This window comes from Cryptotermes secundus, unplaced genomic scaffold, assembly GCF_002891405.2.
Source record: "Cryptotermes secundus unplaced genomic scaffold, Csec_1.0 scaffold423, whole genome shotgun sequence".
Lineage (NCBI taxonomy): Eukaryota > Metazoa > Arthropoda > Insecta > Blattodea > Kalotermitidae > Cryptotermes > Cryptotermes secundus.
Window position 1 is genome coordinate 141,838 of NW_019731985.1, and position 27,845 is coordinate 169,682.

At 45.3% G+C, this 27,845-nt stretch overlaps 1 protein-coding gene across 5 annotated transcripts in view; it reads right to left on the bottom strand.

The window, feature by feature from the left end:
- LOC111867414 overlaps positions 1-27,845 on the bottom strand; it is a 101,917-nt gene that overhangs the window by 52,377 nt on the left and 21,695 nt on the right. For 3 of the 5 annotated variants that reach the window (XM_033752676.1, XM_033752673.1, XM_033752674.1), the window contains exon 1: positions 24,997-25,156. The exons of 1 other annotated variant lie outside the window; for it this stretch is intronic. In XM_033752676.1, the coding sequence (XP_033608567.1) occupies positions 24,997-25,131 (135 nt within the window). In that variant the 5' untranslated portion in view covers positions 25,132-25,156. Of the gene's footprint in view, positions 1-5,447; positions 5,679-24,996; positions 25,157-27,845 lie in introns of those variants that run through there. One more of the 5 variants, XM_023857250.2, reaches the window with a different exon arrangement.

Here is a 27,845-nt window from a genome sequence, read left to right on the forward strand (position 1 = left end):
CTGATGACATCACGGGTGTCTGTTCCAACAAAGTGTTCAGCTCGGATCACGGTTTTGCAGGCAACACGCTATTATGACGTTATTACACCGAATTGTGTGTGTCGTACCGCAGTACAGTTAGCCATTTGCTGTGAGGCTTATGGCACAGCAGTACCCCGCCCCGCAGTGACGTAGTGGCACGTGATGCGGAAGCTGGCAGAACGCCAGCAGCAAGGTGAATGGATGGCACGCAACACGTCACACTTTTAAACCCCTGTTGTCACCGCTACGCCAGGTGATGGTGACAGAAACTGTTTCGTTGCTGATAATAGAGACTGCCTCGCGCCAGCTGACCTCGATACATCTGCGATCAATAAACATACGAAATATCGGAGCTTGGCACAACACCGCGTTTGCCATCATTACGATATTCTGACAAAAATATTAACTCTCGAAGCTGGGCCCAAACAGTGAGCATCACTAATCCGCTGTACGCGATCCTGAGCAAGTGCCATCCACCTCCCAGCCTCACAGCCTTATTTCCTAAGATCCATCTTCCTAATTAACCCTCTGGTAGCAGAACCCGAAGGTTCAACACCGCTAATACCAAAGCCAGCTACTGGACACGATCCTGAGGCAGTTATATTCACCTCCCATCCTCACGACTAATTTCCCTGAGATGCATCTTCCTAATTAACTCTCTGGTAGCAGAACCCGAAGGTTCAACAGCGCTAATACCAAAACCAGCCACTGGACACGATCCTGAGCCAGTTCCATGCACCTCCCATCCTCACAACTAATTTCTCTGAGATGCATTCTCCTAATTAACTCTCTGGTAGCAGAACCCGAAGGTTCAACAGCGCTAATACCAAAACCAGCCACTGGACACGATCCTGAGCCAGTTTCATCCATCTCCCATCCTCACAGCATATTTCCCTAAGATCCATCTTACTAATTAACTGACTCTATGGAAGGATAAATGAGTATTAACGCATTTCAGTTTTTCTGGACAGAAGGCAAAAAAGGTAAAGCTGTCCCTGTAAAAGGCCCTGGAGGCCCATTGGGTTGTGAGACGTCGAGGCTCCCACATTTTCTAGACAAACGACTCACAGACGGCGGTGGGGTTGTCACGAAGATCCCTGGTATTCATTTCTGTTTGAGGCTGAGTAGACACCAGGTCCACAATGCCGCTGGAAGGATTAGGCCAATTAAAAAAGTCGAATGACCCCATCGGGAACTTAATATCAAAACTGATACTCTGCAATCCCCTTCTGTCTATTCCAACCCACGGTCTTCCAAAAACTTCCACATCAAAATCCTGTTCGAACTCCTTGTCTTCGTGTTCCACTTAAATTCTCGACCCGTCACCATCCCCATACATTTATCAGCGCTCACAAGAGAGGTAACCTGACTGGTTCAGAGTTCCTCGGTTAAGACATTCCAGACTGCGCCCCCTTATCCGTCTTCGTCCCAAATATTTTGTTTACTAACTACTAGTCGCTCAACTTGTCGAGAAATTCCCCGCCATGTACGGATCACTGAAGACTCATTACAGCGTTCAAAAAATCCAGGAAATAGATCCTACTGCAAACGAGTTCAATCTAGTCTTCAACTTCTTATCCTAATCATTTAACACCCTCTTTAATATTATCTCTCCCGCCTACGCTTGCGCCCCCCAAACCGTTCCAGTGTCTTCAGTTTCTCCGATTAAAATCTTTGCATGTCCCGTCAATTCCATTACCTTCCTCTATTTTTTCCCCCCTTGGCACTGCAGCCCCAGTGGGCCTAGGCCTACCTCCATGAACTTCGTTCACTTCGGTTTTTCTCGATCTTACACATACGGTAGGACTCCTTGGGCGGGTGATCAGTTCGTCGCAAGGCCTCTACCTGTACACAAACATAGAAAAACGCACACAAACATCCATGCCCTGAGTGGGATTCGAACCCACGATCCCGGCTTCCGAGTGAGCGAAGACAGTGCATGCCTTAGACCGCTCGGCTACCGTGACCGGCCTTCCTCTATTCACCCTATTAAAATATCTGATTGAGACTTTGTTTTATAATTCCTGTTAACACTTCTAGGCATCCTGAAGACGGAGGCAGTATGCTCTTCCGAAACGTTGGTACTCACTTATTATATAATACGGTGGCATAACCAAAAAGTCACAGTAAGAATGTACAGCACCGTGAAGAGTTGCAAACGTCTGTAATTGAGGTCTTGTTGTTCTGAACAGTATGTTCAGCAGGCTTCCTTCAGAACCCATCCCTTGCAAGCAGATCACAGGCAACGAGTGGAGGTGCTCCTAAATATATGAAACGCGTTTCGATACGATAAACAGTTGACCAGAGACAAAGGATGGCAATTTCCTGTTCCGTGAAGCGCGACGGCTTTGCAACAGACAATTTTTATCTGCAATAAATGAGAATCAAGGCCGACAGCATCTGCAAAATTACGCGCGCGCGCGCCGTCAGTAGCTAGGCAACATACCATCTAGCGAGCGGTGGGACGACTGACGAGGTGATTAGCGTACCGCAACAGAATAAAAGCTCGAGGGACTGAGGAAATCCAGGATAGCCAGTGTCCCAGCCGAGATTCGAACCGAGTACCTCCCAAATACGAGTTTAGCGCGTTGCAGCTAGACTAACCATCTGGTAGTACGTAAGTTTACTGCATGATCTCACTTCTGTTTGCACCAAGAGCCGCTTCTGAAGCAATTTCAGCATTACAAATAGTGGCGTGTGTAGTGAACTGATATAAATCAAAATTTCCGAACAATTCTTACAGTCTAGACTACCAACACCAAATTTCAGCGATTCTGTTTGGTGGTTTGGCAGACAAAACACGCGATGATTGCGACACAGCTTCGCGCATGAAAAGCGCAGAAATACAACATGCTTATCCCGAAATTTACTTTGTATCTCAACTTGAATGAGGTTTTTGACGCTGAGGAAAGACTCCGGACTCCGGAGAGACGAGCTGTGACTATTTAGTTTTCTAAATACGGCATGCAGAAGTATGTCAACACATCCATCTGCAGGCAGTCAGCCCATTGTTAATATTTAATTGTTAGAACGACAATAAACACGAAACGACTGCAAGTTCTCAAGCCAACGTAAAGAGAGTGCTTTCGTGATAATGACTCATAACTAATAGTGAGGTTATTGCGCAGTAGTGCCCATAATTATACAAACTAATGATGTACTCTACACGTACGTTCCGATAATACAAGCCACTATTACCGGAAACTTGTCGCACATAACCTCACAGTTTCGCGTCTTTAGTCTCGCGACAAATTAACACAAAACAGAAGTAGCAGCCTATTGCAATTGCCATATCTGTCCCGGGTCGTCCCATCAACATTTTATTGTCATAAGATTCGTGTTACAAACGTGTGCAGATAACTAGGCTGATGACTAGTACAGATAGACGTATGGACGGACGAATAGATGGATAGGTAAATAGACAGATAGATAGATAGACAAATAGATAGACAGCTAGATAGACAGGTAGTCAGATATATACATTCATAGATAGATAGATAGATAGAAGATACATAGACAGATAAACAGAAAAATAAAAAGAGGGATAGATAGATGGATAGATATATAGATACACAGATAGGCAGACGGATCCATAGTAGGAATACAATAATGTAAATATTTCGTCGAATTTTCAAGGTATGTCTCGTGTGACTGTCTTATAATAAGTAAAAGGTTAAGTTTAACATTTAGTTTTATAACTTTTAACTTTAGTCTTTAACGTAGGAGAGTTACATGATACATACCTTAAACTTCAACGAAAATATTCACATTATTGTACTTACTAATATAGATCAATGTTAGTCAAACAATTCAATAACGACGGTATATATTCATTTAAGGGGAGCGCACGTTCGCGTAATTAGTTGAGGCACTGCGCTACAAGTCGGAAGGTCGCAGATTTGATTCCCGATGAGGTCATTGGATTTTTCAGTTAACCTCATCCTGCCAGCCGCACTATGTCCCTGGGGTCGACTCAGCCTCTAACAGAAATGAGTACAAGGAATCTTCCTGGGGATAAAGGTAGGCCGACTCGTAAGGCTCACAGTCTCACCGGCATCTATGAGCCGATTGTCTATGTGGGAGCCTGGACGTCTCACAACCCTATGGGACTCGACGGCCTGTTACAGGGATAGCAGACCTTTCATACCATATGAAACACACAGATACACTCTGTAGGCAGAGTGTAGAGTTTTAGTGTCTTAAAGCAGGAGGCACATATAGTAACCACTGGGCTTTAAAGAGTTGTTAAGGATTCGAAGATCTCTGCTACAGAACAAGCCAAGGCTCGAATCGGACTACGCACGAAGATGAAACGAACTAATGCGATGCGCAAACGGACTGTATACATACATACATACATATATCACATACATGCGCGCGCATCCTCCACAATAATTCAGGCACACACCCCCCCACAAGATCACAATACTGCTCTTACGAGAGGACAATAACCACAAAGGATATGTGTATAATATGAGAACGACCTAGTTCCGTAGGCATGCATGTGGCTTTGCCTCAACTCCCCCCCCCCCATTTCTTTGTCACCACGTAGCCACTGCGAGACAGCTGGGAAATAGCTTCAGGAAGCTCTTCTATGCGGCCCTCAACCACGTGTTACTGTTTACCACGTCCGCGTTATCGCCGGCTGGCGCTGTCTCCGCTGACAGAACGTGTGTGTCAATAATGCACCCTGATATAATGTGGTACACACTGTGTTTATAAGCGACACAATTTGTCATGATGCCTCCGGTACCAAGATATTCTAACAGATCTCAAAAGCACACATCTCCCCGAGCTTGCGAAAGGTTAAAAGTCAACGAACTCATAGTTCCAACCCGAAATGTGTCTACTGGAGCAGAAGAGGTTGATGAGACTGTTATATAACGAACAGAGCACTACACGAAATACTTCACGCACTTCCCGCGACTTGTAAATAACGGAAGAAGCGTGATAATACATTTTCTGTAACTGTTGTCCTCAAATAATTCCAGTGGACACTTCAAATTAATGTTCTTGCTTCGTTGGTTTAAGATGACTACGGCCTTTCAAATCCATACTTACAAAACAAAACAACTTCCAGTCACTGCAATTTCAATTGTTACAATCACAAAAATGGCAGGCTTTCGTAAATTGTAACATTCATATCCACTCAACACGATGTTTTCTATTATTCACAGGATGCGTTTACTACAATAACACTGCAGAAATGAAACTAATTATTATCAACCCACACTTCTTGTTAATTATTACACAACTTGATGTTTAAAATCACGAATAAAAACCGATGCTCACAAACATACTAATCTCACTTCTGTTGCTGATTCGATTATCGACATGAATCAAACAATCGAAGTAATTTAGGGCAGATGGTTTACACACTCGCGTCTGCTGACAAAGGGGCTCACATAGATAAGACAACTACTTACTTCTTCGTCGAGTTCTTGGTAGTAAGAGTCCCCACTTCCTCTCCGACTGCCGCCGATACACATAATTCTTCTGAACAAATCGGCCACAACTGAGCAAATGCCGCACTGTTGCATATTGTTAATTTTGTACAAGCGCCCGAGCTTCACAGACTACGCTCGCTGGCCCGGGCGCCTAGCCACCAGGGTCTGCTACAGCCATGCCGCACACTGGCTGTACAATGTCCGATGTTGCCAGCTTGTCTGAACGCAGCGCCCATGCGGCGGAAACTTGAATTACGGTTGTTTCTATCCAGTCTTACCACATTGTATATGAGGGTGAAGGGGTGCAGAATTTCTTTCCGGAGTTCCGACTCTTGGATCAATACACTGGAGTACTACATCGGGTTCAAGCCCCGGGAGACTCGCATCGTACCACTCGGGGCTAGCCTTCATCTTTCTTCATCGCGGCATTCTGACAAGCTCTGCAGAGTAGCATAACAAGATAATCCAGTGTTGCTAACAACGTTCTCCAAGAAAAATAAATTTCTCTTCTTTATAAATTTCTTGGGAAAGAACATATTCTTTATCCCGCTATTTATTTTTATATTCTTTTGTTTATATGGTGATATTATGACAATTACATTAGTTCCGTTGCACAGAATGAGAAATATTATGGCAGTTATGAATGATGGATCAAGAACAAATGTGTCCCTTGGGTATTTTATGACACCATCCCACAACATTGTTGTTCAGAGCCTGAAGAGACCCAAGACACCAAGAGAACCTGTCTCTGGACTAACATCTGTACACAAGTGCTGATCACTGAACAGAAGGATCACGACTTCTTGTGTGAAGTAAGGATAAATTTGTATTTGAGGTTCTCACAGCGGTTGCTCTGATGTAACGCCGTGTAGTCTGGTAGACGTTTGGAAGGAACACATTGCTTCCACATTCAGGGCCGAAGAGTAAGCCAAACACGCAAAGGGCGGCAACATGGAGGACTTTGACAGGACTATATGGCATCACATCTCACAGGACATTACCCTTCAAGAACGAATTTGTCCCTCTGAATAATCAACCGAGAGGAGTGGTCTAGCGGTAATGCTCTAGAACTGTATTCGAGAGGTGCTCGAACCGAATCTCTCTCGGGACACCAGCTATCCTGAAAGGTATTCTGCGTCATTTTCCTCAGTCCTCTCAAGCAAATTCTAGGGCAGTATTTCAATCTTAACGTTACCGCTTCCTTCCAAATCCTTTTCAATTAATCGTCGATCTGTCATCTTATTTTTCGACGCTGTATAATCTAGATATTTCCAACAACGTAAAATAACTCCTGAGAAAGCATAGACGATTGTAAAGTTGTAGCTCCACCTATTCTAAACCTCGGCCTGTTGAAGGTGAGTAGTCAGATGTGAGACTCACACCCCAGCCGCTGTACCCCAAGGAAAACAGTGCCACGTACCCCCTCAGACATAAGATTGTACTCAGCCCAAATTCGGTCTGGACGCTGCCCTTACTGGGAATAAAACCCCGACTCCTCAGGCCTCCAGCCTGCTGTATAATCATAAAACTGAGTTGTGCTGCACACATTTATACTGACAAAAATTTCCTGCTCGATTTGTCAAGTTCCGCTATCTAAATTCTGACATCGTGTCTACAATCTCAGTCAAGCCATCCGCTATAGGATCTACGCATTTACTCTCTTACAGTTAACACGTCTGTGGTTTCATATAAATAGAGGCTCATATTCCAGTCGAAAGATTGTCTGGTTGTTCAGAAGTTCCTACTGCTTCGTGTACAAACGGAACCAACACCGTAGGTCCACATGCCTCACTCTCCGAAACACCCCACGGAGCCCCAATATTAGAATCCATTCAACTGTACTGTTTCCAATACATTCTAGTTTCAGCTGTGTGTGATGGAATTATACTTGATAAATGCTTGCCTTGCATGATGTAGGGCAGAAAAACACTACTCACAAGGTAAAGATAAAGCTATCCCCGTAACATGCCGTGGAGGCCCATACTGCTGTGAGACGTAGAGGCTCCCATATTTTCTGGACAATCTGCTCAGAGATGGAGCTGAGGTTGTCAGCCTTATGCGCCCGCCACCCTTTACACCCCCAGGAAGATTCCTGGTACTCATTTCTGTTAGATGCTGAGTCGAAAACAGGGCCAAAGTGCGGCTGGAAGGATTACGTCGATTGAAAAATCCAATTTCCTCATCGGGAATCGAACTCGCAACCTTCCGGCATGTAGCACAGTGCCTCAAACAACTTCCCTGCCATTTAATTCTGGAACGTCTATAACGCCTACATTAAATGAGACACAAATTTAAAGATGTCAGATTTCTAAGAGAAAAATATTTAGCCCCCAAAAGTATATTACACAATGTGTAATTACCTCCATGGAGAACAGACCTTCTTGGCAAATATCCCTGTTCCAGTAGCATATAATATAAATTACCAGACTTTTCTGGAGCCAGAAGGTTCATTATCGTGTTCATTTGATCCTAGTCTGAGCGAGATGAATCCAGTCAGGATCTTTAGACCTGATTTATTAAAAATAAATTTTAACATTTTCTTTTTAATGGGGGGTGGAGTCTAAATGGGTCCACTCTGCACGGCTGCCACTGATTGGCCTATTGTAGCCTGCCCCGAGTGATTATGACAATGGAGAATTTGGTGGAATGAAGATTGGGAGGGACAAAGTACTCGGAGAAAACCCGCCCCAGCGCCACTTTGTCCACCACAAATCCCACTTGACCAGACCCGGGATCGAACCCGGGCCGCCGCGGTGGGAAGCCAGCGACTAACTGCTTGAGCTACCGCAAGGGATCTCTTGCCTTCAAGTTTCCCTGCTAAAATGCATAAAGTTCTCATCTCTTCCGTCCACGCCACTGAATACTCTGTGCTGCCTTGGTGGCCAGTAGAAACATTCTGACGTTCTCTTCAACGGCGACTCAGTACACAGTCTTCTGGTATGTGAAGTGCCAGCGTTTCGGGGGAAACAGTCATCTCCATTTCGGCATAATTAAGTGCCTACCTACCTACCTACCAAACTACATGCCATCACACCTACGTAGGCTGTAATCATAACATGAAAACTCGTGATGTATTTTAGTGCTTAACCATGGGTTAACTTAAACATAATGTAAGTATAAATTCCCAACCAGCTCTTTCTGTTGCCAAGAGAAATCTCTCATGGCTTTCCAGGCTAACAGAACAGCAGAGCAAAATTTGTATGCATTTCCAATTACGTATTCCAGCACATGTTTCTGACAAGAGCGTTATAACATTGGCTCTGATAAGATTAGCAGTATCGTGTGTTTCAACTGAACTCAGAACAGATCGATATCTCGCACCTATCGGTTTCTTTCGTACAAAGCACAACCACATACTCGTATAATTCTATAACTATTCTAAACTGAGAGAGTGGGAAACTACCGAATTACTTGAAACATGACATGACGCGCAAACGAAAAAATCCGGTAGAGAATGCACACGTCAGCAAACAATTGTAAGAACATTGTTTCAGAGAGGTGAACTTCAGGCTGAGGGAGAATCTGTCCCCTGTGACGAGAAATGTTGATCCTAGTGCCTGTCCTGTCTTAGCAAACACACACACACGCACAACCACACACCCATACGTACACACACAAATACAGATGGAAGGTTCGAGTCCTGTTCATGTTACTAACGTCTGACCGCAATTTCCTCCGTCTTGTCCCGTGATGACAAAGGGCTTGAGATTGTCTGATCCCCATCTAAGGAGTCCTACAACTTGTCTTTAGAGAAGATGTAGAAGCCCTGTACAGCAGAGGAGACCGCGGCTTGCAGCGCCAAGAAGAAGCTTCCAACAGAGGGCAAAGTCAATCGCGACGCTGTTAAGACGCACGGGGGAGGAAGAGCATAGCTCCATGCATTCTTAAGCTTGTCATTTGATGGAGGTAAGTGGGCAGCTTCACGCCACGGCTGCTTTATCCGTGGAAAGAAACTAGGTGCCCATAGGATAGGAGGTTGGGTAGCCCCCAGAACAGGTATGTATACTGTAGAGAAGAGGAAGAATTTTGTTCTGCCGGGAATCGAACCCCGACACTCCGGTGGCCCAACCAATAGGCCAGTCACTGACTGTCTGAACCACGGAATGCGGCGGGCGCCTCGCCTCCTGAGAAGTCAGAACCAGAAGATGGCTTGGTCGTGGCTAATAATACACAAGCTCGTGCCAAGAGGGGATCGCGGAGGCTATAAATACAGGCACAGGCACAAACAGGCGACACGGCCGACATGACTTGAAGAAGTCCTTGCCCTCCGAAGGTCGCCCGGCAAATCCAAACTTCGGCGGCAGGACCCACTTCGCAACCAAACCAAGTTCCGTAGCCCTTGCAGAATATGCTCTTCTGGTTGTGACTTGTAGGAGGATATCCAAGTTTCGCAGGAATATACTGTCTCCATCTTCAGGGTTGGAAGGTGCAGGTTGAGAAATTGGATTATGTGCTCGAGTTGCAAGGGAGGTAGTCATCCGCGGAAGGGATAGAGGGAATAGAGCACAGTCAACGTCAACAGGAACCCTGAAATTGGAGGCAGCACATTCTTCCGAGACATCAGTACTGCCAACAAAGGTAAAAAAGGTAAAACTTTCTTACTTCAGCTCTAGATTCATGTGTTCAGGTCCTGAAGTTCAAAAGTGGCTCTTGGTTAGAGTCCCATTCATCAGACCGAAAGGAAACCACGGGCTGGCCACTTTCTGACATTCCGAAAACCAGCAAATACGAGCCTGTGTAAGATTTGAGGCTTTCACGCGGCGGTGACTATGAAGAAAGCAGTCTTCTGGGATTTGGCACCGTGTATATGTGGTGTTAACCGACGTTTCGGAGGAACGTATCGCCTCCATCTTCAGGGTAGAAGAAAAAGTATAAGAAATCTGAAAGCGACAAGACCGTGAGAACCTGCTTTTACCGTTCTCACGGTCTTGTCGCTTTCAGATTTCTTATACTTTTCCTTCTACCCTGAAGATGGAGGCGATACGTTCCTCCGAAACGTCGGTTAACACCACATATACACGGTGCCAAATCCCAGAAGACTGCTTTCTTCAAATACGAGCCTAGTCCAAGGGTTTACAGCCGAAAGGCGAGGTCAGGTGTCTCGAGAGTTTCGTTCGGCAGCATTACAGGAAAAATGCTGAACGAAAAGTAAATAATAGTTCACCGCCGTAAAACTCACCTGAAACAAGCATCTTTCACTTCTGTCGAAAAACTTCTTCTGCCTTACTTGATAAATAAAAAAAAGTTATGGGAAAACTAACAGTATACATTCCTTTGACACGACAAGCACAGCATAGAAAACAAAACAAAAAATGTGGGGGGGGGGGATATACAGACACACAGACATTAACAGAAATGTGATGTGAACTTATAAGCCTCAAAAGTTATGGAGGGATACACAGACAGCCAGCAAGGAAAGTAGCCTAAATTATCAAATATTGACAATAGCTTCGCTTGACTGATCCGGCCGGCGGACCGTAGTTTGCCACCCATGACCTAGTCGCACGGTTAACAAGTCTGCCCCATAGGCATATGCTAACATGCTACACAGCTCGCCAGTCAGAATTCAAAGCAACGGTACATAAGGACAGAATACGGAAAAAAATCGAGTTCCCCAGGGAAACATCTGTTAAACCATTAGCACTCCTAGGATTTGGGAAGTCCTAGGTCCAGATCCTGAGCCTAAGACGAGCTCTCCTAGGTGAGAATTCTAGTTACTTTTGTGGGGGAATTTAGGGCGCTATCCGCACGTGATGCCGTGCAGAATCGAAGGGTAAGATGACGGGTGGCTCCAAAAGGATATGGAAGGAAATGATTGTGGCCTATCGGGGCACTATCCAGATGATGACTAGGAGAATATCTTCAAGTACACCACGGCCACTTCCTTCCACATCCATTCCAATTCATTACTCTCTGATCATTCCACAATTCGACGCCAAATAATCTTAGCAATTCAAAGCGTAGTTAAATAAGCCAAAATTGAATACCTCGTGAGGAGAGTTTTCCCATGAAGGCCAGAGTAACGTCTTACTAATGACCGAACAGAAATGAAGCACCAAGTGAAAGACCGAGGATGTGATAAGGTGCTGCCTGGTGAAGACTGTAGCTCACCTCAGGAGCAATGGTGGAATGATGAGAAGTAGGGGAAACCCAAAGAAACATTGAGAAAATCGCTCCTGTGCCATTTCGTCCACTACGAATGTCACGTGAAGTAACCTGAGATGGAAGCCACGGCCCTCCAGTGAGAAGCCAGCGTCGAACCGCCTTAGCTACTGCGTGGCAGTAGTGTGCCTATAGAGAGAAAAAAAAAGTAACGGTATCCCTGTAACAGGCTGTGGAGGCCCATAAGGTTGTGAGATATTGAGGTTCCCACATTTTCTAGACAATCGGCTCAGAGATGGCAGGAAGGTTGTCAGCCCTACGCACCGGCCGTCCTTTACCCCCAAGAATATTCCTGGTACTCATTTCTGTTAAAAGCTGAGTCGACCCCAGGGCCATAGTGCGGCTGGAAGGATCAGGTAAATTGAAAAAATGACCTCATCGGGATTCGATCCCGCGACCTTCCAGATTGCAGCATAATGCCTCAACCAACTACGCTACCGCATGCCCCCAGTGGATGACTGACTTGTGGCTAATAAATTTGAAGGGATCTGGAAGGAAACGGCTATCGTCTCATATGCGATACTGTACTAGAATTTGCCGGAATATGAGGGAAGACTCGAGCCCAGGGCAACTCGACACGGGCGGCGCTAAGCTAACCTGCGCCATGACTACGCTTTACCCCGATGGCAACACACGGCTTCATATCGGCCACGCCCCGTCCGTAACACGCGAGCGTGCGTCAGTTCGATTCCAGGGGCGTGACAAGCAGCTACGCCTTCCAGGTGTGTTGTTAAACCTTCAGAGCAGCGTTTCTCCCAAAATGTAAGACTGCCCCCCCCCACCTCCAGGTGCCCCTGAAGATCATTCTGGGGGTTGCTGAAAATGCGGCCAATAACAAAAATGCTGAACGCACACATCAAATTGTAATAAAAATTTAATAGAATAACTAATGGACGGGATATAATTAATATTTATCTCAACACCAGATTTTTATTCAATTTTATCAGTTGGAGACCCCAATTTTATTTATTTACGGCATGCGGGCGTCGTACTGAAAGCATTTGGGAACCACTGCTTTAAAGCGCTCAGTATTTGTTTAGACCCTTTTTGCCAGAGCAAGAGGCCAGATTCTTACATCTATACAAAATAACGGATAGTTCTACAAAAATATATCTTTCGGATTTTGTATGGTCGACAGGAAAAGAAAACATTAAGTTTGATTTCATGTTCTACAGTAGTGCGTACGAAGAATGTGGCGTTCTGTTCTGTGACGCCGTGTAGTCTGAGTCCGACGTTTCGGAGAAACACATCTGCATCCCGCAGGGCCGAAGAATAAGCTAAGGAAGAGACCAACAAATCGCCGAGGCAAGCTGAGGCCAACTCAGCTTGTTTCCGCTGCTTCGAGCATGAAGATGGATGCTATATATCCCTCCGAAACGTCGAGCTGTCTCCGAACTACACGGCATTACAACCCTGTAAAACCGTGCTCCACTAAATGTCTTAAATTGAATCGCGGCGGCAGAGTAGAGAAGTAATTTGCTGCTGGTCTTCGCCAGCAGTCATTCTTAGTTTCGGTCAGTCCCCATCGGGATTCATTCAAAGACAATTATGTGTTTTGAAATGGGGCTTCCTGTTCGGCGAGGAGAGGGATTCAATGCTTGTGTGAACTGCCGTGAAGTGACAAACGCAGTGCTAATTCGTGGAGTACATTTGTTCTGAACCTATTGCCGACAGCATAGCAGTGTAAAGAGAAGGAAGAGGAAAGAGGGAAAAGCAAAGAAGAAAGATCAAGTTCAGGCTTCCATTCTGTGGAACCGGAAGCCGATGCTGTTGGTACACAGTTCACTGCCCATTAGACAATGAGAAAGATAAACATTGCAGCTTGTTCAAGGGGGCCGTGACTTTCACAGCCCACGATATTGGGTGCACTCAGCAGAAGAAAGCCAGCCACACAATGGCACTGACAATTGTTAAACCTTCTTTTCGTTGCATTCGCAATTATTAAAACCAAGGTGTAGTCCTAAAATAAGAGTGTAGGGGTGGTCTAACATGCAATTTCCAGGATCATGACGGCAGTTTTGCTCTCCTAAATGGAACAGACGCGTACGTAGAGACGCAGCGTCTTCCTCCTCGGACTTCCAAAATTAAACAATATCCTATATCACTGCCAGGGCGATGCCCCGGTACTCAAAAGCGCACCAACACTGCGCCCAGAATCGGCCCAACTCCATCACTTAATTAGCCTGATCGTCATGTCGCGATAATCTTTAAATATTAAACAACAAAATGCATCTACATTAGTTTGTTATTCCGTAATTTAAGTCTGTCATATCAAGTGATGCAGTTATTTACTGTCGAATGAGATAAGTTCTGAGATTTTCACAGTGATGATGGTTATGATTGTGGTCCACTGGGCTGTAATGCCGTGTAAGTTCGTGGACGGTACCTACGTTTCGGAGGAACATCCTGCCTCCACATTCATGGGTGAAGTGTGCGATATGATACTGATGTAAGATCTATTTTAATGTAACCCTCTGGTCTATGCATATGCTTACAATATGGATCACCCTCCTGGAGGTTCAAACAGCGCGTTTATAATCACTTATAGTCTTCCCGAACACGTAAAGCATCTCGCGCCTCTCATATTTCTCCAACTATGTGTCCTAAGCAACATAAAGCGACTAGTAGAAATTGTGCAGCCCTTGGATATCCCAGTTTCCCCTTGCCGAGATCAATAATGGTGCAATTTAACCATACATCTTCAGGGTGTGGTGCTTAATGAATTACAAACAGGGAAATCTTCAACTTTTGTTTACCTAACTTTGTTATTGCATGTTTCTTACGTCCAGTACCTACACCGGACAGTCAACCACCGAATCTTCGAGATAAGCACTCAATCAATCAATCAAATTTCAGATTAGTGATTTCCCAATAAATCAATTAGCCAACTGACTAACCAATCTCACGCTTAAAGAATTAACCTAATAATCAACCAATGAATCAACCAAAAACTTCCGAATCGTCCAATTTCAAAGTAAACAGATGAACCTACGAACCAGTCACTCTCAAAATTAAAGAATTAATTTCATAATCAACCACTGGATCAACTAACGTACGAAATGACCCAGCTTCCCAATACGCCCTAAACAAGCCAACCAGTTCCCAAACAATCAGTCCGCTAGACTCTGTATCAACCTGAACTCCCAGAGCTGGGTCGTTCACCCCAAGTTCCTGATTTGGGCTGGTCCTGCGCACGCGCGCACGAGAGGTTCAGAACTACACACAGTAGCCAGGGCACAGGTTTGCCTTGCGACCCGGCATCTTCCTGTGGCCCGTTACTGCACAAACACACACACACACAGTTACCGTTCTACATCTCGGATCCCACAAGACGCAGAAGGAAAAGAAAGAGAAGCCACAATGTGATGCGAGGAGGCGGCCTACTTTACCCCATTCACACAAACAAAAGCAATCCACACACTCGGAAGTTGAGCTACTCTCGCCCCGCTGTGACGTGGCCACGCGATGACTTCCGCTGACGTCACAAGCACCACACGATTTATCGAACCTCAGGTCAATACCTCCCCCGGCAGACAGGGCGCACCGGCCTTGCATTCTTCTGTTTTCTTTGCAGAAAATCCATACAATGAACGCGAAATCGAGAGGGTTTTATGTCTGCTTTTCATGTGTGGAAGTAAGAGACGGATATCGATAAAGCTTATTGTGGCGGGTATCCGGTATAGCAACGGGCTACTGATTGAACGGTCAGAATTTGCTTCCCAGCAGAGACAAGAGGTTTTTTCTCTGCTCCACAGCGTACAGACCGGCTCTGGGGCCCACCCAGCCTCGTATCCAGTGGGTACCGGGGTTATTTCCCTGGGGTTAAGAGGCTGGGGCGTGAAGCTGGCTCCTCGCCTCTATATGGTGCCGAGGTAAAGAACTGTGGAGCTATCCCTCCGCTCCCTCACACGTCTTCACAGCGTAGTGCTTAACCGATTAACTTTACCTTTAACCCGTTGAGAGAGTTGTCCGTGAATTACGCACTATGGCATGAAGCCGTAATGGGGAGTAGAGGTGTAGCTTCACGTATTATCGGCCTCAGAATTAGAGAGAGGAGAGTGGGCAGCTTCACGCTCCAGCTGCTTCACCTCCTTGGTGCCCATTATATAGGGAGCATGGTTGGCCCCACACATGGTATAGACACTGTGACCATGTCATAAATCGAACACTGATTCCTCTGCCGTCCAGCTTGTAACCTGGTCACTATGCTCACTGAGCTATTGGTTCGTATAAGTACAACAGAATCTATAATACCCAGTGAAGATGACTGATAAGTCGAAGGCGGTCTGATTCAGGTTTGTTGCGACACGTGTAGATGGACACTTAGTGATAAAAGGTAAAGCTGTCGCTGTAACAAGCCGTGGAGGCCCATAGGGTTGTAAGACGTCGAGGCTCCCCACATTTTCTAGACAGTCGGCTCACAGATGGCGCTGAGGTTATCAGCCTTGCGCGCCGGCCGCCCTTTATCTTTCAGGAAGATTCCTAGTACACATTTCTGTTAGAGGCTGAGTCGACCTCGGGGGCATAGTGCGACTGGAAGGATTGGGTCAATTGAAAAATCCAATGACCTCATCGGGACTCAAACACGCGACCTTCCAGCGTGTAGCATAGTGCCTCAACCAACTACGCTATAGCGTGCCCATTGTGACGTCACATCGACCTATATCGGCTCATCGGACAAGCAGGGGGCGCCTTGAGCGGTACTTTATGTGGTTTCTTCTTTTTCGCGTTTTTTAATTAGTTACCTCTTCTCCTTTGTTCGCATAGTTATCATTAATCGGCAGTAATCTAAATATTTTATGCAGCAATTAAAAAAGCTTTAAACAATTAGAACACTTCTGCATCAGATTTAGTTTATTGTGACAAAGTTCTGAAGAAGTTTCCTGGGGATCCGGTCCTTCACAATACAAAACACAAATCACATTAAGGATTAAAACTCTTTTCGTTTCGGTAAATATTTAACGAAATGCGAGGAAAATGACGAATGTAAAATTTTCGTCAATAAACCTGAACAGAAAAGACCATTTGGTAGACCTTGGTGCAGATGGGAGAATATTCAAATAGAGCTTAAAGAGACATACAGGCGAGGTATGGCCTGGATTAATTGCTCAGGATAGGGTCCCATGATGGGTGGGCCTTCGTGAATACAGAAATATATCTTCAGGTCCCCAAAAAAGGCTGGATATGTACTGAGTAGCTGAGCAGCTATCAGATTCTCAGGAAGGGCTCTATCAGTCATCATTCCAACAACGATCCATGGTCAGCTGCCATAAGTGGTTGGTACAATGGGCCCATCTAGGGCTTGCAATACCAAGGGAGCCGATGTCACCTCACTCTTTATCTAAGGCACTGAAACAGGAGGCCATGATAGACTAGAATTTTAGATCGCAAATGGGAGACAAAGAATGTATACAAAATTCTGGTTAAGAAATGCCTTAGGAAACAACCGCTTAGAGAAGAATTTCAAAGGGTGCCCGTAAAAAAATTTAAATTTGTCCCTGTGCTTAATTAATTAATCACTGTGCCATGAAAACATATGGGGGAGTGGAGGTATAACTCCACGATTCTTGACTTCGGCACTAGATGAAGATGAGTGGTCAGCTCCAGGGTCCGGCTGTTTTACCCCCCGGGGAAATATCCCCCGTACCCATTGGATAGGGGGTTGGGTTGGTCCCAGAGTCGATGTGGACGCTGTGGAGTAGAGATAAATCTCTTTGCTCCTGCCGGGGATTGAACCCCGGCCGCCCAGCCCCTAGTCCGTCGCTATCCCGACTCCCAATATGGCTTGAAAGGAGGGAACTGGCTCAGGATCGCATCTGATGAGTTTTGGTGTTGAACCTTTGGGTCCTGGCACCGGAATTTACAACAAGCACCTTCGAATCGCGTGTGACTTGCACCAGCGTCGCTGCCAACAGCGACAAAGCGACGTACAGAAACGGACCGCCTCAGGCCTCCCCACATCGATTGGAGCTTTGACCTATTCTGCAGCTAGATTCCCCCCTTTCAGAATTATCATACATCAACCCCCCTCTCTGCTATGTACGCCACATGAACATCAAGGCTGAAACATGAGCGAGCTGTGTCACGTTTCGGTTGTCATCAGCGGCTCCAGGGGGCCACGCCGTGGTTCACTGTCCGTTACTTTCATTCGAACATTGCTTAACCCAAGCCATTCCCAGCGCAATAATAGGATGCCGCGCTTAAAGAACGTTACTGGCGGCAGACGAGAGCCGGAATAGCAACTTGCTGGATGGCCGGGGTTCAATCACCGCAGGCGAAAAACAGATTTTTCTCTACTCCGCATCATCCAGACTCCCTCTGGGGACCCACCCAGTCTCCAATCCAGTGGGTACCGGGGACTGTTTGTCCGAGGTTAAAGCGACCGGAGCGTCAAGAATAACGTAGCCACAACTCCACTGCCCCTGCGTCTTTATGCCTCGGTGCTCAGCTATACCGTTCCCTTGTACAGCTACATATAAGTAATCCACTGACTATATACAGAAGGGCTCTTCTTGAGAAGCTGGTAGTTGTTCAGTTGTTCAACCCCCTTCTTAGGAACTCAAAGGTACATTACCGTATTCACAAAAGCCCACCAATGGACCCTAACCTTGAACCACATGAAGTCAGCGTGCGTCTTCACAGCCTGTTTCGTTTGAAGGAAAAGGATCTCGCCCCTCGGAAGACCTAAGCATAGATGACAACATAACATTAAGAAAACATTTCTATACTGAGTAACCAGCCAAGTGATGGATGAAAAGGTGAAGTCCAACGATAACGTGCTGCCTGGTTACGACTATCAGGGACCAAAGTAACTCGTATAAATACCTGCCCCAGTGTCTCTCCGTCCGCCATGGAGTCACCTGGGATTGAACCGGGGCCAGTGTCCAACTGCCCGAGCTATGGCACCGCCCAGGATAACATTAAAATGGAGTAACAGGATCCTTCTGACTCAGGAAACCAAAAAAATGAGGGGAATGCTTTGAGTAGCTGAGCGACTATTAGATTCTCAATTAGAACTCCGTTGTATGGAGTTAACAGAATGGATATAGACGGTGAAAGCAACGCAGGGGAAATCTGCTGCATGATGCACCTCAGGTACTACTCTGACGGGAACAGCTGCCATCAGGCCAAACGAAATAAACTAACCAGGACAATTAAACATTACTAACCGCCAGCGGTAAAATATTGATCGCCATAAATTACATCGTGACAGAATTCTGACGTCACAGGCAACAACGCAGCTTATGTCGCAAACAAACGAATAAATAAATACAAATGAAATTAAGGAAAAATAAACGTCAGAGCAAGGCATGATTAATAAAAGTAAGAAGGAATACACAAACAAGGAATAAAAGAAGGAGCTGAAAGGGAAACAGAGAGGAAGCAATGAATGAGTAAACAGGAGCTTAAGAGACTGTATTATCACCTTTTTATGGTTCATTCATAACTCCATACATCCGGGGTTTTCTCGAGACCTTGGCAGCCGCTCCGCCACTCAAGAAACTATCAGCATTTCATGCAGCCTGAAGGTTTGTTGCCGTGTTCACAACAGCCCGCCAATGGCTTCTGTCCTGAGACAGATAAATCCAGTCCGCATGCTCAATCTGATTTTTCAGATACATTTTAATATTATCCTATTATCTATGCCTAGGTTTTCCAAGTGGTCTCTTTTCTTGAAGGCAATTTAATAAAAACATCTGATGCAACTACGTATGTTAATCTGTACCTGTTTCGGCAGAACTATGCTCTTTTTCAGGGGTATTTAATTACACATAAGAGCTATTAAAAGATTCACTTGTGGCACTTTTAGCCTAGTAGTTTTCATATACACGTAAGCCTGAGGGCAGCAGAACTTTACGAAAATATGCAGGGAAAACTGAATATTTTATTAAATATATTAAAATGCTTAGTTATATCAGATGGTTTCATTAAATTGAGTTATGAAATTACAGGAAATTATAATGAAGTTTATTGTAACTGGTGCAACATATTTCTGCTTTTCATAATGGCGTATGTGACTTAACTTTGCTGCAACGCTGGCATTCCTGCCACTTTCTCGTTGCCAACATTGTGATGAATATTTAGTGATAATGATCATGACAGTCATCAGTCTACATCATTTAAACGTCTGATGTTTTAATGGCTTTGAGTATAAATCGCAAGGAAAACAAGTTGGGAAATGTACGCATAGCGTGACGACCGCCTCTGTGGTCTAGTGGTTAGAGTTCCTGGCTACAGATCTAGAGGCCCCGGGTTCGATCCCCTGCGCTACCAAATTTTCTGAGAAGTAGTGAGTCTGGAACGGGTCCACTCAGCCTTGTGAGGATAATTGAGGAGATATTTCAAGGAAACAGCGGCTCCGGTCTAGAAAACCAACGTCTGTGGTGATCCGTTATGCTGACCACGCAACACCCTCTATCAGCTAAAGTTGACACTAACTTCGCAGACAAGCGGCGGTCGCTCGGTCGGTATAGTTCGCTTACATACTAAAACCACGGAGTTTGTTGTTGCATAGCGTGACAATTCTGACGCTCTCACCCCATCTCTTCCTTTATCTTCAGTTCGCGAATGCCAGCTTTTCTTTCTCTACTGTAAATAACAACAAGAAGGAAGTTCCGGCAGAAATAATGATGAATGGATTTCAAAAGAACTTGCAAGGGGCGTAATCGTGATAATTAGAAGCAAATACGAGAGTCTGGCAGTCTTCGTGGATGTTCGGCAGATCACATAAACTTCGGAAACGCAGGGGATGCGAAGGCAGAGAGTTCTAGCGCGTTAAATTTTCTTTTAGTTATTCCGAAAACTAAAGCGATATTAAACGTAGAATGCTTTCCATTTGATCTACAACTTATGCTCAAGTATTTCCCGCTGTCTTAATTATTTATCGAGACATGCTCTAAATGCGAGCACAAACGCATATAAGTGTAAGGTCATGGTTAAACTTGCCAGAACTAAATTCAAATTGAAATTGCTCAACAAGCGTAGGATTTGAGGTTCTCACAGCGGTCTTTACGAAGAATACTGTCTTCTGGGATATAACACCTTGTAGTCCGTTGAAAGACAACCGACGTTTCACAGGAAAATATCGCTTCCATCTTCAGGGTCGAAAAATCCAAGCAGGAGGCAAAGGACTACACGGTGGTATATCCCAAATATAGTACTCTACTCAATTCTTCGTAAAATTCGACAATTTACGTGTAAAACTTAACCAAAATCTGTTTTAAGTCCTGGAGATGAAAATTTGTCGAGAAATTCCCTGCCCTTTATGCAACCCATAGTTTCGTTACCACGCTCCCTATCCTGAGTCAGATTATTCGCCAATTTCCACATTGTTTCTTTAGGATCCATTAAATATTATTCTCCCATCTATGGCTAGGTCATCAGGTAGTCATTCTCCCTCATTATGCAAGACTCTCGAGTCAGCTTCTTGTTATGCCCCCGCAGTGGGTCCAAATATTCTCCTGAAACCTCCAGCATAGCCTAACACAATCCAGTTTCGCCTAACCTGATCTATCTCGACACGGTACAACCGTCAGGATAATATAAACCCCCAAAAATCTAACTTACCCCAGACTATGCCCAAATCAATCTAAATTATACACTTTCAATCTACCTAACGCCGGTCACGGAAGCCGAGCGGTCTAAGGCATGCACTGTCTTCGCTCGCTCGGAAGCCGGGATTGTGGGTTCGGATCTGTTTCCTGTGAGGTACGAACTGAATTCTTATATATTATTCTTATACACTGCCGGTCACGGTAGCCGAGCGGTCTAAGGCATGCACTGTCTTCGCTCGCTCGGAAGCCGGGATCGTGGGTTCGGATCTGTTTCCTGTGAGGTACGAACTGAATTCTTATATATTATTCTTATACACTGCCGGTCACGGTAGCCGAGCGGTCTAAGGCATGTACTGTCTTCGCTCGCTTGGAAACCGGGATCGTGGGTTCGAATCCCACTCAGGGCATGGATGTTTAGTTTGTGTGTGTGCGTTTTTCTGTGTTTGTGTACAGGTAGAGGCCTTGCGACGAGCTGATCACCCGCCCAAGGAGTCCTACCGAATGTGTAAGATCTAGAAAAACCGAAGTGAACGGAGAAGTTCATGGAGGTAGGCCTAGGCCCACTGGGGCTGTAGTGCCAAGAAAAAAAAATTTCCCTAACATAGTCTTATCCGACCAAAACTAACATTATTTAGAGCGGCCTCCGTAGTCTAGAGGTAACGTTCCCGCCTCATGACGCGGGTTCAAATACCTGGCGGAGGTCGTCGAATTTTTAAGGGCGGAAAAATTCAGGGAACAAGTCCTCCGGGAGGGACTTTAAGCCATGGGTCCCGTGTCGTAGCTTTACGGCACGTAAAAGAACCTCATGTCTCCAAAGGAGGCCACTGAGCAAAATTACGGATGTTTCCCGCCCAACAGTAGTCTCTAATACCTCTGGTAGATGGGGGAAGCATTATAGATACCACTCAGCTAGTAGAGACGGTCTCGCTGGCTGGGCGGGACTGATGGTAAGCACCAGTACCGGTAGGATATAGAGACTGGTAGAAATCATAGAGGGAAGCACAATGGACCAATACAGGTCTAAGTGCATGGGGAAACCCACCCTCTCCAATAACTAACTAACTAACGTTATTTACCTGAATCCGATTTAACTCCATCCAGAATATGATACGTCGATTGTGAAATTCCCCGAAAGAAGACTCGTGTAGGATGTAAATAGTTAGTGGCAATTTCTGTCGAATGTTGGTATCCCTGAGACGTATTGATACAAGCATCGTCATAGCGATTATCGCACAAGCAGCGCTGTTATTTGTCAGACAATTTTGAAAGTGATAAGGACACAATAACCCGAGACAAGGCAAAAATTAATTTTTGAGGGGAAAGAAAGAGCGAACGAAGAAAAGAAATGAAAATGGAAATTGCTTTACATTTTATGGATAAGTCCCTTTTATGTCAAGCCATTTTTATTTTAGAGAAATCACGAATTCCATTTAAACTTCGCTTAAAATGCTGTTAGGGATTATAGAGGAGTGACATGAGCCCAAATTTCATTGCACCCCACCTGCTTGACACCAGATTCCATTGTAAACCCTCTCGAAAGTTTCGGGGATTGAGTTTTCCCATAGTTCTCAAAATTTCCGCCAGGCGAATACCGGGGCAGTAAGACCCTCTTCCTTCCACATCCTTTCCGAATGAATTTTATGCATCATCCTACCGCTGGACACTACGGACACTATATTGTCTGCCTACTGAGTGTCGTTCAACGAACCATAAAGAAATATAAAAATAAATTTCATCTCTATTGCGCTTCCACAGCGACTGGCTAAAGACTGGACGACCTGGCGGTCGGAGTTCGAGTCCCGGTTGGGTCAAGAATGTTCCCTTCTCCATGTTGTCCAGACCGTTTCTGGGGCCCAACCAACCTATCCAATGGGTACCAAGGGCTATTTTCCAGGGGGGAAAGCGGCCGGGGCGTGAAACTGACCACTCATCTCCAGCTAGTGCCGAGGTCAAGAAAATGTGGATCTATATATTCATTCCTCCATACGCTTTCATAGTGTAGTGCTTAATTAGTTAAGCACAGGGACAACTTTACCTTACGCTTTCACTTCAGGCACACTGGGCAAATAAGAGAATGTTGTAACCTATTTCACACACCTCCGAACTAAAAGCATTAATATAAGTGGATCCGTAAGAGTGGTTACAACTGCAAACAAAGAACATTATTTTAGCCCCACCGACACTTAAGTCTGTAACACTGACTAAATGATCCTTCTCGAAAACTTGACAGTTGTCGAACTGCTCAATACATTCTCTCCTTTCCTTACATCAAGAAGTTCGTTAGAGTAATCGCAAAAGCTTTATGTTGAAACATGTATCCCATTCACTCCCTGCCTCTAGCACGGTCTGTCTTCCATTTTACTGTGTTCTCAGTATCACAGACTGCATAGCACTTGGATGGCAGGCTGGAAGAGCAAGGATTCGCAAGGAAGCGGTACCTTAATAGAAGAACTCTCCCGGAAGTCCCGATGAAGGTTCGAACGGAGCATCTCTCGGATGCAAGTCAGGAGCGTCACCTGTAAACTAAACTGCTCAGTGACACAGATTCACTTTACTATTATCCTCCCATCTATGCCTTGATCTCTTCCCTTGAGGTCTTACGACGAAATCTTTGTTCTCATATTCCATTTACCTCGTGTGTGCTGCTTTCTGTCCGTCTATTTTTCTTCTCTTCCCATTCTGGCAGCACCACCAAAATAGGGTCCCTGAGTGATCTTTATACACTGCTCTGAAGAACACAACACTAAAATGTTACTTCCTTTCATTCACGCACGGCGGCCGTCTTCTGCCTATATGCAGTGCGCTGGGAACCATGCAACATCAGCCAGATGGAAGAGCGATGGCAGGTTAATGGACAACGCTTTCGATGGCGCGTACTCCATTCTTGTTAGTCTGTCGATCTGCACGAAATCGACAGGTTTTATTCGCTTTCTTATGAGACTAACGCGTGCATTTCGTTGATATGTGTGCTGTTAGTTCCGATTTCGTCTCTCAGGGGGATATGCACCGCGCTATTTCAAAACTGCGAACGTGCGCACACATGGAGAGGAGTAAAACTGCCGAGAGGTAACGTGACCTATATAGAGTTCCGTCAAAATCCGTCAAAGGGTTCAGGAAGATGTTCGTAGATAAAGTTATTTCGGGCCCATTAAATCGAACAGAGAAACAACAGATGAGAAGCCTCGATTAACTTCAGTGTAGGTACATCTATCCTAATGAGTTTCGCACAAACACCCAGCGCCCTAGTTTTGGCGTTGCTACGTGCTGAAGGACACGTATAGGACATACATGCTTCACGAAATAGGTTCTTGAATCCCGCTTCAAAGTGCACTATATCACCTATAATCACCACTCACCTGAATCTCAGTGGTTTCGCTGCAAGTGTTTTCTCGAAGTTTCACAAAATGCGTAACGCATATAAATCTATCGAAACAATTTTAAAATAAATTTAGGTTTATCTACACAGTTGGTACCGGTGTATATTTTATTTCGATAATTTCAGAGCCTGTGTAAATAGCAGGTCCGTTATTATTTATGCGATGGTTTTTACATAAGGCAGACTTCATCTGTCAATATACGGGCGTTTCCATGGTAACGTAATAGTTTATATTGTTGGAAATCCCACAAACAGTCAGCTCTAACTGCTGAGAGATGGCAGGACATGTTTCACTTATCACAGACATCAAATACATTCGACTGATTTGCGCCAGTGTGCTTCTAAACGAGATATATCGTGCGAAATATGGAGGGTTAAAAAAAAAGCAGCCGACAGATTTACACGGAACTCGGAATTCGCTGCCAGGTATACAGACCTTGTTGTCGTGATCCTGTGCTGTGGGGTGGACAATGACCCAGCGGGTGGCCGACTTGCCCCTGCAGCAAACACACGTGGTGTACGGTATCATCCTGCAGACTGAGTTCTGGACCAGGAGAGGTCGCTGCACCATCCCAGGCTTTCCAATCGATAAAGCCCCAGGACAATGCGCGCCACACAGTGGAGCGACAGCAACTCACACGCGCGGAGCGGAGCGCTATTGAGTGGTCTCAGCGCTACACAACACACCGCAGGCACAGGCCCTCTCCAGCGGTCTCCAGCTCCAGCCACAGACGGGGAAAGGAAAACAGAGGGGCACCGCACATCGGAAGCAAGTTCTGTCTTCCGGGATATAACGCCGTGTAGTCCGTTGGAAGTCAACCAGCATTTCGGAGGAAAGTGTCACCTCCATCATCAGTGTCGAATATTAATCCAAGGAAGAAACCATCGCGAAATGGTGCTCTGCTTGTAGCTACCTGCTTCGCGCTGGTTTCCTGCTCGGCTTATTCTTCGACCCTGAAGATGGAGGTGACAGTTTTCTTCGAAACGTCGGCTTACTTTGAAACGGATCGTAAGGTATAATATCCCAGACGACAGAACTCTTCATAGCCACCACTGTGAGAACATCAAAATCCTACAAGTTAGGAAATGTACGCATGGCAGAACAATTCGGGCACGCTCGATTCCACTTTCCTTTAATTGCCTCCCAGACTGCATGTGGAATGCGCACAAAATGTGTTTCGTTTTCGCTCGAAACACTTCTCGTTCCGACAAATATTCGGCGGTTTATGCGCCCAGAAACATTTGCAGGTCCTCGCGTGTCGTGTCCGTTATTACTACCCGACTTTGACCGAAACGGAAATGTGTCGACAAATTTAAATAAACTCCGCCTATACCAAATTTCATGGAAAGCCTTTCGGCAGGTCTCCACTTGTTGCACGCAGACGGACTTCTCGTTGAGAAGACACGAAGGACGGGGAAACTGCGTTACGTAGATAAATTAAAGCTGTCCCTGTGCCTAATTAATTAAGCATGATACCATGAAGACGTATGGGGGAGTGGAGGTATAGCTCTATCATTCTTGACCTCGGCGCTAGATGAAGGTCCTGGCCGCTTCACCCCCGGGATCCACTGAACAGGAGGCTGGTTGCGTCCCAGAGTCGGTCTAGACGCCATGGAGTGGAGAAAATCTCTTACCCGTACCGGGAATGGAGCCCCGGCCGTGCAGCCCGTCGCTATAGCAACTGAGCCGTCCCGGTGAATGGTACCATAACTTATACTCTTCTTGCAACAGAGTAAGATGAGTGAAACATGTAACTTGCATGGCTAAAAGGGAAAATAGAGACAAAATTTGATAGGTGAACTTTTGAGAAACAGATTATTAGAAGACCTAGACGCAGATGGGACAACTATATTAAATTTTATCTTTAAAAAATAAGATGTAAGTGTGGATTGCATTCAGCTGGCTCATGATAGAATCCATGGGCGGGCTCTTGTAAAAAAAAAGTACTTCCATATCCCATAAAATGGATTATTTGCCAGAGTGGCTGAAAATCATTATTTCAATAAGATGCATACCCATAAGGTGAAGGTATAAAGATGTCTGGGGGGTATTGCTCCACATATTCTTAAACAGAAATATATGGCGGTGAGTGATCAACTTCTCGCCCTGGCCGCTCAAACCCCAGGAAATGAATATGCCCATTCAGTGGGGCGCTGGGTGGGCCCTAGAGTAGGCATGGGCTCTGTGGAGTGGAAACAATGTCTGCTCCAGTCGAGAACCGGTCCTCAATTGCCCGGTCGTCCAGCCTGTAATCCAGTCACTATACTGACTGAGCTAATCCGACTCACTGCAAAACCATGGAGTTGACATTTAAACAAGACTGTAAACAGGTCACCGATTTCACATAACTTCCCAGTCTAACGCATCAGACAAAGAGACGTTAATGAGATATGCATTCTACATTATGAACCGACTTTTTTAAGCAATTAGAAAGGTTGAACTTAAATTTGAGTTCATGTTGGCCTGAAAATGTAAGCAATATATTCGACCGATGAAGGTCACAACTGATCACGTGAAACAACCTCCAGCGTAGAATTCCAACACCAAATTTAATCAAAACTAGCTGAGGAATTAGAACACCTTCAATGGCATTATTGTTTCTATGTATTTCATGCAGTGAGTGCAGAGGAGGGAGGTTATAGCCACGGTTAGGGCTGCAAGGCGCTCCTTCTTCGTAAGAAACATTTTCAGTGTTGCCAATTCGCCCATATCTTGGTTAGTGTGAGTGTTCGGAAATTTCCTTCAACGTTTTTTCTTGTTCCGACTGCGAGCAGAACAGAAACCACGTGATCTTTGAGGAGCTGGTCAGACCCGTGGCTAGGATTTTAATGCAGGAACTGTAAAAAAAAAAAAAAATATATCTTTGTGAAAGGCCGTGTAGGCCCATACGGTTGTGACAAGTTGAGGCTACTATACTTCCTATAAAATCGGCTCACAGATGGCGGTGAGGTTGTCAGTCTTACGCGCCGGTAGCCCTTTACCCCCAGGAAGATTCCTGGTACTCATTTCTGTTAGAGGCTGAGTCAACCCCAAGGCCATAGTGCGGCTGGGAGGATTAGGTCAATTGAAGAATCCAATGACCTCATCGGGGATTGAACCCGCGACCTTCCGTCTTGTAGCATAATGTCTCTAGCTTATTTTATGACGTTTCCTTAACTGTATAGGTTATATCACGTCGACCTAAACGTAATTACTGGCTACTTAGTTACGGTATTGCAAATTACTTCAGTTTGGAGTCATGTTTTCAATTTCAGTTTATAATATCAGTGAACAAAATGAATATA